This window comes from Oncorhynchus clarkii, chromosome 8 (genome assembly GCF_045791955.1).
Source record: "Oncorhynchus clarkii lewisi isolate Uvic-CL-2024 chromosome 8, UVic_Ocla_1.0, whole genome shotgun sequence".
In the NCBI taxonomy this organism is placed as follows: Eukaryota; Metazoa; Chordata; class Actinopteri; order Salmoniformes; family Salmonidae; genus Oncorhynchus; species Oncorhynchus clarkii.
In genome coordinates this window covers 13867899-13886081 of record NC_092154.1, presented here as the reverse complement: position 1 = coordinate 13886081, position 18183 = coordinate 13867899, and the positions used below count along the sequence as shown (strand labels likewise).

The window sequence follows — 18183 nt, the reverse complement described above, 5'->3', positions numbered from 1 at the left end:
GCTTCCTTTTCGTCGCTTGTGTTATAGACATAAAACACGTTGTTTTGACGAGTAGTTAGCAAGCAATTTTATCAATACGTTATCGGAGAGATATAGTCAGCATTTACGTTTGCTAACGATATTTTAAGAAAGAAAACGTCCAGAATAGTAGTTATTGCTTTCGATAGATAGCTGCGTTAGCTACCTTGCATTGCATTCTGCATTTAGCTAACTAGTTATATACTAGGAACGTTAACGTTCGCTACGACAAAATGCCATCTCGTGTTGAAGATTATGAGGTGTTGTATACCATAGGGTCAGGGTCTTACGGAAAATGTCAGAAAATACGGAGGAAATCTGATGCCAAGGTAAGTGTTTCCGCCGTTTAGTAAGGCGTTGTTCGACCAACGTTAGCTAGCTATGTTTGCGTTTCATGCTCTCATTGCACCTGTCAAGGTAACCAGAGCCAGTGCGTAACGTTTGCCTCTGGGGGCTGCTATTGAGACGAGACAAAATGGTGTCCCCTAAGTGGACAGACATATTTTATTTTAGAAATTACCTCATTGGACATTAAGCGGGGAACAACACCAGGACTCCCCACATCAGCAATACTAAAGCATTTGCCATGTTTGCCTACAACTGTGAGGATCTGTGTGGTTTTATGATATGGCTCGTGTTTATATAGCTAACTATACATATGAACCATTTAGCTAAACCAGGATTTGACGTAAAACAAACAGGTAGCTAGCAAGTACCCTACACTATGTATGTTTATCTTTAAAATGTTTCCCAACATCAACAAGCTTTGGCCAATCAATACATGTTTAGTTCTGTTGTCTGGGTTTCGTCATAGATTCTAGTTTGGAAGGAGTTGGACTACGGCACAATGGCTGAGAGCGAGAAGCAGATGCTGGTGTCTGAAGTCAATCTCCTGCGTGAACTGAAGCATCCAAACATTGTGAGATATTATGACCGTATCATTGACCGGACCAACACCACACTGTACATCGTTATGGAGCACTGTGAAGGCGGTGACCTCTCCAGCCTCATCACCAGATGCATCAAAGAAAGGTGTGTGTGTTTTGTGCTGACCTTGGTTCCCTTGTCCATCATGTGTCATGTATACACCTCTCTGATGGCCATCCCACTCTGACACCAGGTGGTGAACTGTGACAGTGCAACACCCTTTGTGAGTTTTGAATTTTTTATTTTTTATTTTATTTAACTAGGCAAGTCGGTTAAGAACAAATTCTTATTTACAATGATGGCCTAGGAACAGCGGGTTAACTGCCTTGTTCAGGGGCAGAACGACAGATTCTTACCTTGTCAGCTCGGAATTCGACCTAGCAACCTTTCAGTTACTGGCCCAACGCTCTAACCACTAGGCTACCTGCCACCCTGTAGGATGGTTATGGTTGAGTGGCCAGACAGAAGTCACTCTTCAGTAAAAGGCACATGACAGCCTGCTTGGAGTTTGCCAAAAGGCACCCATTGGACTCCGACAATGAGAAACAAGATTCTCTGGTCTGATGAAACCAAGATTAAACCCTTTGGCCTGGATGCCAAGTGTCATGTCTGGAGAGAACCTGGCACCATCCCTACGGTAGTGGCAGCATCATGATGTGGGGATTTTTTTCAGCGGCAGGGGATGGGAGGCTAGTCAGGATTGAGGGAAAGATGAATGGAGCGAAGTACAGAGATCCTTGATAACTTGCTCCAGAGCGCTCAGGGCCTCGAACTGGGTCAAAGGTTCACCTTCCAACAGAACAACAACCATAAGCACACAGCCAAGACAATGCAATAATGGCTTCGGGACAAGTCTCCTGAATGTCGTTGAGTGGCCCAGACTTGAACCCCGACAAAGAGCAGTGCAGCAACGCTCTCCATCCAACCTAACAGTGCTTGAAAGGATCTGCAGAGAAGAATGGGAGAAACTCCCCAAATTTCGGAGTGCCAAGCTTGTAGCATCATACCCAAGAAGACTCGTGGCTGTAATCGCTGCCAAAGGTACTTCAACAAAGACTGAGTAAAGGGTCAGAATACTTATGTAAATGTGTTCTTTCATTTATTTATACATTTGCAAAAATGTCAACCTGTTTGCGTTGTCATTATGGGGTATTGTGTAAATTGATGAGGGGGGATAAAAACAATTTCATTTTAAAATAAGGCTGTAACATAACAATGTGGAAGTCAAGGTCTGAATTCTTTCCGAATGCACTGTATACACACACACACATTCATGCTACATACACATCACAACTGCTGCTACCAGACACTTATTATATTGCCCAGTTTATACCCCCCCATACACGTGTGTATTTTGGACTATAAATTGCGTGTTCCTGTATTATACTTATGCTAAAATGTTTATTCTATTGAGCCATTTACTTTATGTTCGCATTTTTATTATTTATTGTTGAGAAGAAACCTGCAAGAAAGCATTTCGTTAGACATCGTCCATGTGTATCCCTTACATGTGACTAATGAAACTTGTATGTTGTGTTCCTGGTGTCCAGGCGTTACTTGGAGGAGGAATTCATCATGCGAGTCATGGCACAGCTCACTCTTGCCCTGAAGGACTGCCATCGCCGGAGCAATGGTGGGGCCACAGTGCTGCACAGAGATCTTAAGCCCGCCAATATCTTCCTGGATGTCAAGCAGAATGTCAAGCTTGGCGACTTTGGTCTCGCACGTATCCTGAACCATGACACCAGTTTCGCTAAGACTTTCGTCGGGACCCCATACTACATGTCTCCTGTGAGTCCGTAGCAAAGGCAATCATATAATTGTGAATCCTATACTCCAAGTCGCTATTCATGTCATGAACAAGTAGCCCTGTGAACAACGGCCACCGTGGGGGATAACTGCAGTTCGCCATCTGCGCCCTTTCAACAGCCTAGATTTACTGCGGTCTTTGGGAGATGGGTTCTCAATCTCTTCCAATGTTTTGATTATTGCTTGAACATTCAGTGAGATTTCATTTGATTGTGATCTTAGAATACCTATTTTTGATGCAGTAGTTCACTAGAACCGTGCTTCCCAACCCGGGTTACTAGGACGCCTGGGGGTACTTGGCCTATCCACAAGGGGTTGAAGAGAAGATTCATGAGATCAGAGGCCTACTGATAAAATTCACATGAGGGGGTACTTCAGGGTTACTCCGCGCAGAGAGAAATTTATTTGATGGTATAGTATCCGAGAAAGGTTGGAAACCACTGAGCTAGAATACTAATGGTCAATGATATAGGTTGTGGCAAAGTTAGCCAAAGGGAATTTTAACTGATTTGAAGTGTTTTTAAGTATTATGCAGTTGATTGGCTACAATGACAAACATTATATTACGCAGGACATTCATACGAGCCTTACAATCCAATTTAGAATCCAAAAGTAGTGTGAAATGCCCTCCTAAGCAACGTGTAAATAGAGGCCTTTTTTGCTGGCGGTCTGTACTCCCCTGTGTTTTCCCCCACGGTGGGGAAATTGTCAATACCGACTCGAACTATGATTATGGTTTAAAAGTATCGATTTTCTTTTCACTGTGATTTTAGAGAAATACTCAGCTTCTCTAATCAGTTTTTCAATGTGTGGACACTTTTTCATATTTTACAGGAACAAATAAATCGCATGTCCTACAATGAGAAATCAGATATCTGGTCCTTGGGGTGCTTGTTGTACGAACTCTGTGCCTTATCGTGAGTAACCTTGCCTGTCATCTATATTCTTACTCAATATCCCCCAGTCAATGCATTAGATGAGATTAAAGTCTGACGCATGCATTTCTTCCATGTAGGCCTCCTTTCACAGCTTATAACCAAAAAGAGCTGGCAGAGAAGATCCGAGAGGGAAAGTTTAGGAGAATCCCCTACCGGTATTCAGAGGAGCTGAATACACTCCTGTCCAGAATGCTCCATTTAAAGGTTTGGAACATGTTTCACAGCACTGATCTCCATATGAAGTTCAGGGCATCTTGTGAGCAACTCCTCAATCCTTGAGATGATTGTTTGTCTGCATCACCAAGCATGTAATTTTGCTCGATATACAATTTTAACGTCAAGAGATTTGAATCCCTCACTCCCTTGTACTCAAACTGCCAGTTTGCTTTGTCAATTTGACTGTTGTGCCTTGTTGCCAGGACTACCTGAGGCCCTCAGTTGAGTCCATTCTCCAGAGCAGCCTGTTGGCGGACCTGGTCGCCGATGAACTTAGGCGGGCGCAGGCAAGACACCGGAGGAGGTCGGCTGATCCAGAGAAACCAAAGCCTGCAGAGTCTTCAACCACCCCTACTATTGCGGCGCTGAGGCTGAAGGAGCAGGTGCTGCGGCACAGGGAGAAGGCCCTGATGGAGCGAGAGGAGAGGCTGGAGCGTGAGTGTCATTTGCCCTTATCAGGGTCGGGCTCAATTCTGGTTTTAGCTCAGCCAATTCAGGAAGTGAATGTCCATTTCAATTAATGTCCTGAATTGACAATGTATTCAACCCCCAACCCTGGTCCCTATAATGTCCTAGTCACAGTGAGACCCTATAATGTTGGAACGTGCATGTTTTTGGGGTCAGTCTTGTTGAAATGATTGGTTGTAAAGGAGGTCAATGTGTCACTGGCTATGCTACCGAGTATACACAGACTGACTTGTTTGTAACCTGAGGTATGTTTAATTTAAATCTGGTGAATGTGTTCCTCCTACAGAGCGGGAGCAGGAGCTTTGTGTTCGTGAGAGACTATCAAATGAGAAGCTTGCCAGGTAAAACGGTGCTCTCTTGGATCACTTAATTTACTTGAAATGCAGCAAACTGCTGTTTGTCAGACTAAATCCTAAGGCTTTAATCCTCCTCCAAGCTGTGTTAATGCTACTTTTGCTTCCTGCTTTGGTGTTATAATCTCATTGCTTGCTATAAAACTGCAAGCGGGAATAATCCATTTTGACTCCCAACAATGTTTGCTTTTGGTTTTAGAGCGGAGAGTTTGTTGAAGAGCTACAACTTGGTGAAACAGCAGAAGGCCCTGCCACTGCTCTATTCCAATGAAATGGGTATGGGAGTCAAGCGAAGGCCTCTGGACCCCCTGAACATTGAGAAGAACTGAGCATTGCATTGTGTTCACTTCTGTAATTGGGGAAATTTTAGCATTTTACTGTATTTTAGTGTATTTATTAATTTTAACCTTGTGAATGTATGTGTGTGTGTGTGTGTGTGTGTGTGTGTATATATATATATATATATATAATTTTTTTTACTGCAATAAAACCTGCAACAAACATGGGGTGGGAACCAGGAGGTAAATGAGGGATACTTGTTTTGCTTTGTAATTGAAGTTCAATATAATATACAGTAGCCATGGGGTAACCATGTTTTTAAATTAAATACAAGGGGGAAGCATATGTGATTGTTAAGTTGTGAATTTTAACATTTCTGGGTAGTCTGAAAAATCCCAGAGGCATTCTACAAAGGAGGGTCTTTATCTGAGCTGTTTTTTGTAGAGTTCAATAAAATTGTATAACTCTTTGCCGTCTTGGCCCCTTAGATGAGGGAGAGGAGAACGTTTCACCTGGAAAGAAGGTCCATTTTGCCGGAGAAAGCAAAGAGAACCAGAGGCCAGATCAGAAGCAGAGTGTGAAGAGCCAGGAGCTGGGGCTGAAGAAGAGGCTGCAGGCAGCCAACATGCGGGCCCAGGCCCTGGGGGAGGTGGAGAGGCTCTATCAACTCAAGAGCTGGCAGATCCTAGGCATCCGCTAGCCCACAGAAAGTCTGCTGCTTAGGGCCTGACTATCAGTGTCATGTGGATGGATGAAGATATGGTTGTCTGAGGTGTGACCCAGAAGTAGCAGGTCTCTGCTTTAGTTTTCCTGACTAACATTAGTTTCAGAGCTATTGAAACCTAGCGGTCCATTGGGAAATTATGTAGCTTTAATTTATTGGTATTATGGTGATTGGTTTATACTATGGTGAAATTGCCAAAATATTGGGTGCCAGATATATTTTTAGTGGTGTTTGTGTTTTTTCAACCTTGACATTTAAAATGTGTTGTTGATGCACAGAATTGCACTCAGGTTCTGATTTGTGAATATGTGATTTATAACTACTATGTACATACTGTATGGTGGCATTAAAATATATTTTAAGGGCAATGTTAGTACATTATCTGAAGATGTATAAATAGGTGTACACTCCCGCATACACTTCTGTTCTGGAAATATGTCAATGTTTGGAAATATGATATTGGGATGGTTTGGCAAAAAAACAGGCACTGTTGACCTTCAACAAATGTCTGTTTCAGGCAGGTCCACTTTCTGTATAACTGTCAACTGATTGACCTTTGTCCTTAATGCTTTATTGTTCCTTTGCCCTTGAATGTTCTCCTATTCATTTCGAAGTGGCATCATGTACTTTATTTTGGTTGCATGATGAAGTTCAGTTCTTGGTAAATGTGTTTCTAAACTTCATTTACATGTTTTTGTTTTCTAAACATAAGCAGTTTGCATAGAAGTTTGGCCATGAAAATGATGTGGGAACATAAGTAGTGAGTATCCTCTTGTGAACATTAAAGGCAGACGTCATCAATGATTACTGTTGCAGAATGTAGACCTACATTATCTCTTCTAAATGAACGGTTTCTGTTGCATGTGTTGAGCTCCATTCACACCAAGTAAAGAGTTTATCTGGTGATTGACTAGCTTCACTTGAAACAATGTAAAGGGAAACACTTGCAGCCTGTTAATGTACTGTACATTTAAAGGTTTGTAGTTATTAGTATCTCCCACATGATGTAAATGTCCTTTTCTCTTCAAAGCACCTCCAAAGTGAATCGTGAATGTGATGGCCCAGCCCTAGATGCATTCAAAGTTCAGTTTATTGAAGTAGGACATTTTAACCCTCGAAGATGTTTGAACAGAGGGTGAAAAAATACACAATTTGTATTTATAATGATAGTCTAGTAGGCCAAGTCTTTTCAGTTTGTAATAGTGCTTGACATGCAGTCTAACCTAATGTATTTTGGATTTATACTATTTTGTTACCACACAGAAATAAGACAAGGGGTCCGTGTGGAGATGCTACACACTATCCTAAAAATATGAGTCAGAATTTTGGATGAGTTCGCAGCGCATTTCAAACGATGACGTTGGAAACGTTTGCATTACGCAACGTGGCTACATAGCAACGCTGGGCTCCGCCCACGTGAAACGGTTGTAAAAATTGACCAACCAAATTGTACTTTATCTCTAACAACCAATAGCAAAATACCAGGGCTTTCCTCTAGTTATGTGTGGAAAGTGGAAACTTAAGCAGCTCGGGTGCAAAGTTCCATGCTGCGTTCACATAATGTCGGAAATTCAGAATTTCCGATTTAAAATTAACATAAGTTATTTGCCTAGAGCTTCTTATTGTTTGATTCTGATACTTCCCAATTGGTTAAACTCGGTATAATTTTTCTACAACGAGCAAGTCGAACATTTCTGAGTTTCCGACAAGACAGGAACGTGGGATTACTTTCTGTTGAACTGTCAACTGATTGACCTTTGTCCTTGCTTTTATTGTTCCTTTACCCTTGAATTGTCTCCTGTTTTTCATCTCAAATTGGCATCATGTACATTATTTTGGTTGCATGAAGTTCAACTCTTGGTATGTATGTTTCTAAACTTAATTTACATTTTTACATAAGTTTGCATTTAAATTTGGTCATGTAAATTATGTGGGAACATAATATGTAGTGAATGGCCTCTTGTAAACATTTAATGCCGATGTAATCAGAGTGATTACTGTCGCAGAATGTATATCTACATTATCTATTTTTCTACATGGAAGGTTTCTGTTGCATGCATTGATCTCCATGCACACCTCGTAAAGAGTTTATCTGGTGATTGACTGGCTTGTTTCACATCAAACAATGGACTGGGAAACTAAATGTACAGGTGATGTACGTAGGCTACTGTGCATCTAAAGGGTTGTAGTTATCAGTATCTCCCACATGATGTCGTCGTTTAACCTTATATTTTCTCTTCATGTTGGAAAGGTTGAAAGATAGTGGCTTTGGAGAAATCTGCAGGTAAAGCGCTTCCACCAACGTGAATCATGTGAATGTGAGGGCCCAGTCCTAGATGCATTCAAAGTTGTTTATTCTATTGAAGTATTGCCAGGACATTTAACCTCTCAAAAGTGTTTGAACAGATTGCGAAATAATACGTCGATTTTTATTTAAACCTATAGTCTAGTAGGACTAGTCATCTTTTCAGTTGGGTGATTGAAACGTAGTCTAACCTAATGTATTTCGGATGGATAACATTTTGTTAACCACAGAAATAAGACAAGGGGCCGTGTGCCGATGCTACACACCATCCTAAAAATGATGAGTCAGAATGTTGGAGGAGTCCGCAACGTCTAAATGTTTGCATTACTCAACGTGGCTACATAGCAACGACGGCTCCGTCCACGTGAAATGGTTGTATAAATTGGCCAACCAAATTCTACTTTATCCCTAACAACCAATAGCAAAAGACCAGGGCGTGCCCCTCAGTCGCCTTATTCCGTGTGGAAACTTTACCGGCTCGGGTGCAAAGTTTCAGCCGTCTGCAAATCGGAGTCTACGGTCAACGTTTCTGGAATATGCCCTTGTCTTTGAATGTTCCCAATTGTCTTATTTTGAGGAACCAACATCGGTCTTAGCTGTATCTGGAATTGGAGTCGGTGGTAATCGTACGACAATGACGAATTGTTAGCGACCGTATAAATATTTACAAGACGTGGTGGAATCGCATCATATGCCTATCGATTGGCTCGCATGTTGTAGCTAACGTTACAGCTAGTATACCGTAACATCGTACGTGCATATCGTAAGCTAGCTAGCTAGCTAGCTAACTCAGTTAACGTTAAGTGATCAGCGGAGAGAAATGGCTTGTGAACCTAATCGTGTGCGGCTAATATGCATGCTTTCATTGACTTTTGGCTTTTTTATCGTGGAGGTTGTCGTCAGTCGGATCACTGCATCTTTAGCAATGCTTTCGGACTCCTTTCATATGCTATCGGATGTCATAGCGCTGCTTGTGGCTTTGGTGGCCGTGCGCTTCGCTCAGAAAACACAATCGACAAATAAAAACACCTTCGGATGGATCCGGGCTGAGGTGATGGGGGCTCTGGTCAACGCAGTGTTCCTCACAGCTCTCTGTTTTACCATAATATTGGAGGCCGTCGAGCGATTCACAAACCCACATGAAATCGAGAAACCCCATGTAGTTATCGGTGTGGGGGCCGCCGGGCTCCTGGTCAACCTCCTCGGGCTGTGCTTGTTCCACGGACACGCAGGTGGTGGACACGGGCACTCCCATGGAGGAGGAGGCCATTCTCATGGAAATAAGAAAAACAAGCGGGGTAAACTATGCAAGTCAGAAAGACCGAATGGATCATCAGGAGAGGAGACCAACAACCTGGTAGGAAGCCACAACAGCCCCCCTAATGGCGTGAACACCGAGAGACGTAGACATGGTAAGTTATAACAATCATTTGTCAATTACAGTAGCTAGCTATACTGTCAACATACTGTAACCACTGTACTTGGCTAGCTATGTGGTTTCATCGATTTCAAATAAGATATTTTATTGGGGAGTGGGGGCGGAGCACACACTCGCATAATCTCACACAGACAGGGAATTTATTAAAATAACTGAAACTTCTGGATTTTGCCGACTAAATAACGTAGATGTAGCGATCTTTAGTCCAAACTAGGCTATCTCTGTGGTGTTCTTGTTAAGGATGGAATTGCCCTGAGACTCAATTAAGTATATGCAAAACAAAAACCATAGATTTTTTTTTTTGAGAACCACGGATAATCGGTTGAGCCGATATCTGGTCGATATGAACCTTTTGTAGTCTGTTCGCACTTCTCGATCATTGCAAAAATGCTGCTATGCAAGCTGCCAATCACTGTCTGAGCCAGGAGTACTGCACAATGCCGAGGAATGTCCAGCAGGGAAAATCGGCAGCGTGCTAGCTCATTCTCCAACAGATAGGTGAAGTATTGAGAGAAATGGATGAGTTGACAGTGTCCTAAATTGAACTCCTGTTGCAAATAGTTTAGTTAATTTACCAATAATAGGGCTTGTTTAGAGATGCGTCTAAAATAAAATCCAGATCATGGAAATTGACAACAAATAATAGTTTCATAATCATCCCTGATCCCAAAACATGATTTACGTGGACCGATTTTCATTTAATCCTTTTATATTCTCAAACTAAAGGCAGTGCCTATATGATGTCCTTCCATACAGGTGTGACATGCTGGAGTGATGCTTCTATGCAAATGTTGTTGATCAGTAGGCTAATATAAGTCTCAAATGGAAGTTTGAATATGCATTCACCTGTATTGTAAGTAGGCCTATGCCATCTTAATTTACCCAGTTAATCAAGAGATTTACCATTCAAATACAATGTATCTTATCTAGTAGAATCTAGCAGAATGAATGGGGTGTCAGCTATGACATGACACATTAGGTAAAAAAATAACTGGATTTACATCCGGTAACAGAATTGCGGTAATGGAATATTATCATGGGTCCCTGAGCTGTACTACACAGAAATGCATAATTGTTTATATGAATGTCATTGTCATCATGGTGGCGTATCATAAATGGGTACACAAATGTATAAACATGCAATAACATTTGTTTTTGTTGTGTTTCTAATACCTTTTTTATCAAAGCCTATTCATACTTTTTAGGGTGGAAAATGATTGTCAAAAAAAATATGTGCGTGTGTATACAGTACCAGTCAAAAGTTTGGACACCTACTTATTCAAGGTTTTTTCTTTATTTTTACTATTTTCTACATTGTAGAATAATAGTGAAGACAAACTATGCAATAACACATGGAATCATGTAGTAACCAGGAGTGTTAAACAAGTCAAAACATATTTTAGATTCTTCAAAGTAGCCATGCTTTGCCTGGATGACAACTTTGCACACTCTTGGCATTCTCTCAACCAGCAACATGAGGAATGGTTTTCCAACAGTCTTGAAGGAGTTCCCACATATGCTGAGCACTTGTTGGCTGCTTTTCCTTCACTCTGCGGTCCAACTCATCCCAAACCATCTCAAATTGCCCTTACACAGCCTGGAGGTGTGTTTTTGGGTCATTGTCCTGTTGAAAAACAAATGATAGTCCCACTAAGCTCAAACCAGATGGGATGGCGTATCACTGCAGAATGCTGTGGTAGCCATGCTGGTTGAGTGTGCCTTGAATTCTAAATAAATCAGTGTCACCATCACACCTCCTCCATGCTTCACAGTGGGAGCCACACATGTGGAGCTCATCTGTTCACCTACTCTGCGTCTAACAAAGACAGGTTGAAACCAAGAATCTAAAATTTGGACTCATCAGACAAAATACCAATTTCCACTGGTCTAATGTCCATTGTTCGTGTTTCTTGGCCCCACCAAGTCTCTTATTATTGGTGTCCTTTAGTAGTGGTTTCTTTGCAGCAATTTGGCCATGAAGGCCTGATTTTCAAGCAGTCTTCTCTGAACAGTTAATGTTGATGTGTCTGTTACTTGGAACTCTGTGAAGCACTTATTTGGGCTGCAATCTTAGGTGCAGTTAACGCTAATGAAAATATCCTCTGCAGCAGAGGTAACTCTGGGTCTTTCTTTCCTGTGGCGGTCCTCATGAGAGCCAGTTTCATCATAGCGCTTGATTTTTGCAACTGCACTTGGTTAAACTTTAAAAGTTCTTGAAATGTTCCGGACTGACCTTCCTGTCTTAAAGTAATGATGGACTGTTTCTCTTTGCGTATTTGAGCTGTTCTTGTCATAATATGGACTTGGTCTTTTACCAAATAGGTCTATCTTCTGTATACCCACCCTACCTTGTCACAACACATCTGATTGGCTCAAACGCATTAAGAAGATAAAAGTTAATATGTGGAATTTCTTTCCCAGGCACACCTGTTAATTGAAATGCATTCCAGGTGACTACCTCATGAAGCTGGTTGAGAGAATGCCAAGAGTGTGCAACACTGTCATCAAGCCAAAGGGTGGCTACTTAGATTTGTTTAATGCTTTTTTTCTTACTACATGATTCCATATGTGTTATTTCATAGTTTTGATTTTTTCACTATTATTCTAAAATGTAAAGAATACTAAAAATAAAGAAAAACCCTTGAATGAGTAAGAGTGCCCAAACTTTTGACTGGTACTGTATATATGTTTGTTGTAATTTCTCAAAAATAGACTCTAATAAAATTAGCTTTCATTTGACACCCAATTTGACATGCTTATATGGACTTCACATGTTGGTCCTCATGGGTCCTTTTACATGGAAATGACCTTAAAACCCATTGATATTTCTGCCTTTGAGGAGAGACATTCAACACAACTGCCCTGTTGATCAAGATACCAGTCTCACATGGTCTTGGCTGGGTTTCTTCTGTAGTATTGTAGATGGATCAATATCCACTACAATCTCAAAGGTGTAACTGGGCTGATGTGTGTCTCCTGGCTTGGGCATCATCAGTATCATCTGTTGCCCTGTAAGCTGTAGGAGCATTTTTACCAGACCAGTCAAAGCCGTATTGGCAGCGTCATGATGAAATCCAGCAGTGACTTGATACAGAACAACGTGGTCCATGGCTGTGTCCATTCTGCACACCCATTTTGAAGTACCTTTAGCAGAGTTGATGAGAGTGCAAGACAGACCTTGTAACTCATTCATTATTTTCATCACTTTAGGAAACTATGTTTTATGTCGTGTTATCAGGCAATAACTGGATAATTATGACCTCTGAGGTTCTGCCTCTGAGCTCGTCAGTGAAAGACCTAATGGTTCCTGAACCTGTGCCCCCTTCACCCTCACTGTAACATAAGTTTGTTTTGAGTTGATCTTTGTTATCGGAAGAATCTAGCCCCCACTCAGCCTGCAGATGTCTTGCCTCAGGGGTGTCTAACTCATTCCACGGAGGGCCCGAGTGTCTGCAGCTTTTTGTTTTTTCCTTTCAAGTAAGACCTATACAACCAGCTGAGGGGAGTTCCTTACTAATTAGTGACCTTAATTCATCAATCAAGTACAAGAGATGGAGCAAACACCTGCAGACACTTGGCCCTCCGTGGAATGAGTATGACGTGTTTTACATGGTGGCAGACGAGTCATGAGTTCCACCATCCTGATTCGGTTACTCCAATTGCATTGGGTACATTTTCTGAATATTTGAACTGTTACACATTCAAATCGTGACCTTTTTATGAAGACACGTGATCTCTATTGTCACTACTGGTGCTGCTACACCCATAACAGGAAGTTGGCTTCACAAAACCCATGTGTTTATACGCCATTTTTCTTTCTGTTTATAATTGTGTTAAGTCACTGTCACATGCCTTCAGGGATTCATGTCCCCTATTGTTTTATCATATTAACAGGATATCATGATTTAGACTTGGTGATCCTCCAGTTTCAGGTAAAACACTGTTTGACCATCTTCTTGCTGATACTAAGGTTTGGGAACTGAGTGCTGCCCTTTGCCTTGCTTCCTGTTGACACAGAAAAGGGTAGAACCAGGAGACTGTCATTTGCCCCCTACCCTGGACCTGTCAGGCTCTGCCAGTTTCAATAAATTGAGCCCATCTCTCCCTTCTCCGTGCACTGGTCGCTGCCACCCAGCCATACATCATCGACGGCAGTGACCGACACCCAGACTATAAGCCCGATGAATTTCCCCTAAGTCGCTGTGTGCCAAGCCAGAGGCTATTAGTCTAGCACTGGTTCTGGTGCCATTGGCCATTGTGTAACTGTATGAGCTGTAGCGTAGTGCTAGGCCGTCTCACTTGTCTGCAGACAATTTGAAGATCCTCGAGGTGTTAAGCAGAGCAGTCGGTTGGGGTTGGTTAATTTACTGGCTTCCACCACCACACTGGTTGTAGTTCATGTCTAGGACTGGAGGCCTGCCTCAGGTGATGTATTATGGCCTATTTTCTTTCCCACGTCAAAGTAAATGGGTTTCTCGTCTAACACGACTTAGCTTCCTATGAAGGTGTTTATCACCTGGGGCAGCCGTAACTTACGGTACCTCAACCATGTCCTCCAAAAACCCAGACGCAGTCATCAATCATTATGCTCTGTTTGGGTCAGTAGTTGGACCAGTCAGCTGATAAATTGCAGCTGGACACGTGAGTCATTCACGATTTATGTATTAGTCATTCCTCGTCTTTGAAAACACCCCTCAATTTTATTTTCTCCATCCCTTGGAAGTCCCCACCATTTTCTCTGACATTCCTCCTCCTGTCCTAAAATATGTGGGCTCTGTAAAAATGCTTCCTTCCTACCTATCTGAATTGCCTGTCATTGGGGATAGTGATCACTCTGCTTTCACCTATCTAATCACTTATAGGTCGATGCTTATCTCAAGGAAGCTAGGAAGGAAGGAAGGAAGGATGAATTTGTGACAGGGCTGTGCTTTTACCTCCCTTGTACTTCTTTAACCCCTCGTCTCTGTCTTCTTCCTTCAGAGATCGTTTGTAACGACAGTGAGATGCAGATGAACGGCAGCGCTCCCTACGAGGAGCTGGACTACAGCCACGACGAGGCCTCGCTCAACATGCGCGGCGTCTTCCTACACGTGCTGGGCGACGCCCTGGGCTCTGTCATCGTGGTGGTCAACGCCCTCATCTTCACCTTCGTATGGCGGCCGTGCCCGCCCGGCGAGACCTGCTTCAACCCATGCATCGACAGCCACTCCACCGACGGCAACAGTTCTAGCTTTCAACGGACCGTGGTGGGACCGTGCTGGGTGCTGTACCTGGACCCCACGCTGTGCATCATCATGGTGGGTATCTTGCTCTACACCACCTACCCACTGCTCAAGGAGTCTGCACTGATCCTCCTGCAGACGGTGCCCAAGCAGATCGACATGCATCGCCTCAACGAGCGGCTGCTCTTGCTGGACGGCGTGCTGGCCATCCACGAACTGCACATCTGGCAGCTGGCGGGCTCACGCATCATCGCCACGGCGCACATAAAGTGTCACGACCCCACGTCCTACATGGACGTGGCCAAGCGCATCAAGGACTTCTTCCATGATGAGGGCATCCACGCCACCACCATCCAGCCTGAGTTTGTTACCATCAACTCCGAGTCAAGTGCCTCCCTCTGCGAGCTCTCCTGCCGGACACAGTGCGCACCTAAGCTGTGTTGTGGCGCTGCTGACAAGCTGGGCGTGGCTGGTGCTGGTCCGGTAGGCTCGGAGAAGATCCTGAGTGGTGAGGGGGATGCGCTGGCGGCCTCGGCCATAGATGTTATCAACGAGACCCCACAGGGAGCAGCAGTCCTGGAGCAGGCGGCCACTGCAGTTGTCCAGGTGGTTCCTCAGCCGGAGCCCGAGGTCGTCATCACCCGAGAGGTGGAGTCTTCTCTGTGAGAGAGACCAGACCAGACAGTCAGAGGAGTTTTCTTTTCAAGTGCGGGCTAAACTTGCAGACGGGTTGTCGTTTGTACAGCGCTCTCAGTTTCTGGAGACGGGTTGAAAAATGGCTCCGCCGCGGTCTGGTTTGATGACACCCTCTGTTCTGAGCCCCTAACCCTCCCACCACTTTACCCAACCTCCACAACCTACCCCTAGCCACCTTTACCTCCTCACCCCTGACCCCCTCACCCCTGACCCACTCTCTGAGTGTCACAGAGAGCAGCACATTGATGATACTTGTGACTTCACCTCTCACCCAGGCTGGGGTTCAGCCTGGTCTGGCCTGCTGCATGTGTGGCCTACCCCTCATTAGCACCATGTTGTGATGTGTGTGTGGTCCTGTCCCTCCATGGTGTCTCTGTGCCAAAGCTTCTCAATGCAGGGCAGAAGGGACAAGGGGAGACTCCAACAAGGACAAAGAGCAAATACTACATATGCAAGGCAATACACACCTGTCTACTCCGCAGGTTTTTAAAATCGATCTCTGAACCTTTCATTTATGTATTATTACATTTCTGTTGGATAGGCTTTGAACATCTCTATTTTATTAGCCTTGGGCGCCCAATGGAAAATGATTATATTACAACAAAAATATTTATGTATTTAAGTTTAGTAGTGATCTATTTCTCTCTGTCAATGCTTTCATAATATTTAGTTTGGATGATGGATTACATTTTTTGTAATTGTTCTGCCACTTGAATATTTGACAAACCATCTATGCTGTAGACTTTTTTTTTTTGAAATTGTGCATTTTACTTTTAATTATGACTTTTCTGGCCTTGACTCTGTTTTAATGGCTGTTGTGAGTTGAATGCAGATGCTGTGTTAAAAAAACTCACCTTTATTTCAAACTGATTTTAAATGGCACTGAGTACAGTTGGAATAAGTACTGTAGGTTAGCCTAGCTTGTATTGGCAAACTTCGACAAACATCAAATCGGCCTTGCAAGCCTGTGCGTCTATCACTGAAATAAATGTGTACTACAAAATGTCAACAACTATATTGTTTTAAATCTATGCTGGAGGACATTCAGATGGGTTGTTGAAATTCATACTAATATTCCTCATGAATATGTTGAGGAAGGGACCTAGTCAAAATCCATCCTGAAGGTTTTTAGTTTCTAGTCCTTCTGCTGCGACGTTGCATGACCAAACTGAAGTGTTCTTTGAATCACAGAGCTTCAAAACAAGCTAACAGCGCTGCAAAACAGTAGCCTACTTCCTCGTTTTCTCAGATAGCAAGAATAACTTTATCGAAATGTCACTTGGGCCTAAGCTTCTTCTTTCTTTGTAGTGAATGAGTTTGTTAGGCTTCATGTGCCGATTTTGACAGTAATCTTAGTGGCCTTTTTTTTAATAGAAGGAAATCTGATCATTCCTCATCCAGTATCATTTATTATCAACATCACAGAGATATCGTTTTATATGATGATTCAAGGATGCATTTCAGATATCCACTCAAAGTTAATGTGTATGCAGTATAGAAGTATTGTATTGGGAAATGCATTTCAGATATCCACTCAAAGTTAATGTGTATGCAGTATAGAAGTATTGTATTGGGAAATGCATTTTGACACCTTCCTTTGATTTGAACATGTCTGGTTACTATTATTCGGTGTCTTTGAGACTCGATCTCTCTGTGCAAATTGAGTTGTCGTTTTTTGGATTTTAGATATGTGTTTTTGATATATTACAGTACCTGTCAATGTGTCATTGTGAAAATTAAACATGCTTGTTTGGTACAGTTAAGCTGTTTTGTGTCTGTCTATTTACATACTGTTTCTTTGGACATTAAGTCTACACTTAAGTCACACACTCAGTTAACATCTGCAATGATACTGATCCATCAGACTGGTCTAGAAGTAAGACTATTAAAGCCACTTGAAGGCCTTAGAAAATACATGTAACCATACTGCTTCTCAGCCATTTCAAATGCTGTCTTCCACAATAAATCTACATTGAAAGTGAATCTACAGTGGGAACAAATGTCATTCGTTAGTGAGAATTAGCGTCCATCTCCAGGCAGGGCAGTATGCCATATTAGCCCCTGGCCTAGCTCTGTAGCCCAGTGAACAGCCCTGAGGCAGGTGGCCTTATGTAAGTAGCCCTGGGGGAGCATTCCACAAAGCCTCTAGTAGTCTATACAGCATTCCAGCGTCCTGCTGCCTCTCTGCCTGCATTTACCTGGCCTTTACCAGGCCAGACTGAACACTGCACTCACCAATGTTTCACTTTATTTACATTTGAGTCCCAGGCTGCTACCCATAGTGATTGGAAAATGTGGCCAAATGGTTCAGGGAGGTGGGGGTCGGCATGTGGTAGGTCTCTATTGTCTGGGTTTAAAGTATTTTCCTCTGTAACACCATTTAGAATGGGATTTTGTATGTATTGAAATAGTCTCTAGAAAGAATAAAGCTGATCAGGTGGCAATTTGACAGAAGCCATTGTCAGAACATTAACTTGATTTGGGATGCATGTTCTATAGACAGAATTATAGCAATAGTATGTTCCCTCTGGCCATCAACCATAGCTGAAAGCTTACAATACATTTGAGTATATCTTTTTTTCTTTAACTATGCAAGTCAGTTAAGAACAAATTCTTATTCACAAGGACGGCCTACCCCAGACGATGCTGGGACCAATTGTGCGCTATGGGACTCCCAATCACAACCGGATGTTATACAGCTTGGAATCGAACAAGGGCCTGTAGTGACGTCTCTAGCACTGAGATGCAGTGCCTTAGACCACTGCGCCACTCGGGAACCCTAGTGCTGAT

General features: G+C 42.8%; 2 protein-coding genes across 2 annotated transcripts; both read left to right on the top strand.

The window, feature by feature from the left end:
* Positions 1 to 6732, top strand: LOC139415527 (NIMA-related kinase 2). Its single transcript, XM_071163634.1, has 9 exons — positions 1 to 347; positions 833 to 1050; positions 2496 to 2736; positions 3589 to 3671; positions 3770 to 3896; positions 4112 to 4343; positions 4663 to 4717; positions 4929 to 5005; positions 5497 to 6732. The coding sequence occupies exons 1-9, from the start codon at positions 252 to 254 to the stop codon at positions 5706 to 5708; spliced, it is 1341 nt and encodes a 446-aa protein (XP_071019735.1). The 5' UTR covers positions 1 to 251; the 3' UTR covers positions 5709 to 6732.
* A 1785-nt stretch (positions 6733 to 8517) lies between these two features.
* Positions 8518 to 17156, top strand: LOC139414983 (solute carrier family 30 member 1a). The gene is made up of 2 exons (XM_071162667.1): positions 8518 to 9449; positions 14456 to 17156. The coding sequence occupies exons 1-2, from the start codon at positions 8858 to 8860 to the stop codon at positions 15361 to 15363; spliced, it is 1500 nt and encodes a 499-aa protein (XP_071018768.1). The 5' UTR covers positions 8518 to 8857; the 3' UTR covers positions 15364 to 17156.
* The last annotated feature ends 1027 nt before the right edge of the window (positions 17157 to 18183 follow it).

Coding starts and splice junctions, on each gene's coding strand:
- LOC139415527 (XM_071163634.1), top strand. CDS start 252: ATGCCATCTCGTGTTGAAGATTATGAGGTGTTGTATACCATAGGGTCA. Junction 2,737..3,588: donor CCCCATACTACATGTCTCCT/GTGAGTCCGTAG, acceptor CATATTTTACAG/GAACAAATAAATCGCATGTC. Junction 5,006..5,496: donor GCTCTATTCCAATGAAATGG/GTATGGGAGTCA, acceptor TTGGCCCCTTAG/ATGAGGGAGAGGAGAACGTT.
- LOC139414983 (XM_071162667.1), top strand. CDS start 8,858: ATGGCTTGTGAACCTAATCGTGTGCGGCTAATATGCATGCTTTCATTG. Junction 9,450..14,455: donor CACCGAGAGACGTAGACATG/GTAAGTTATAAC, acceptor TTCTTCCTTCAG/AGATCGTTTGTAACGACAGT.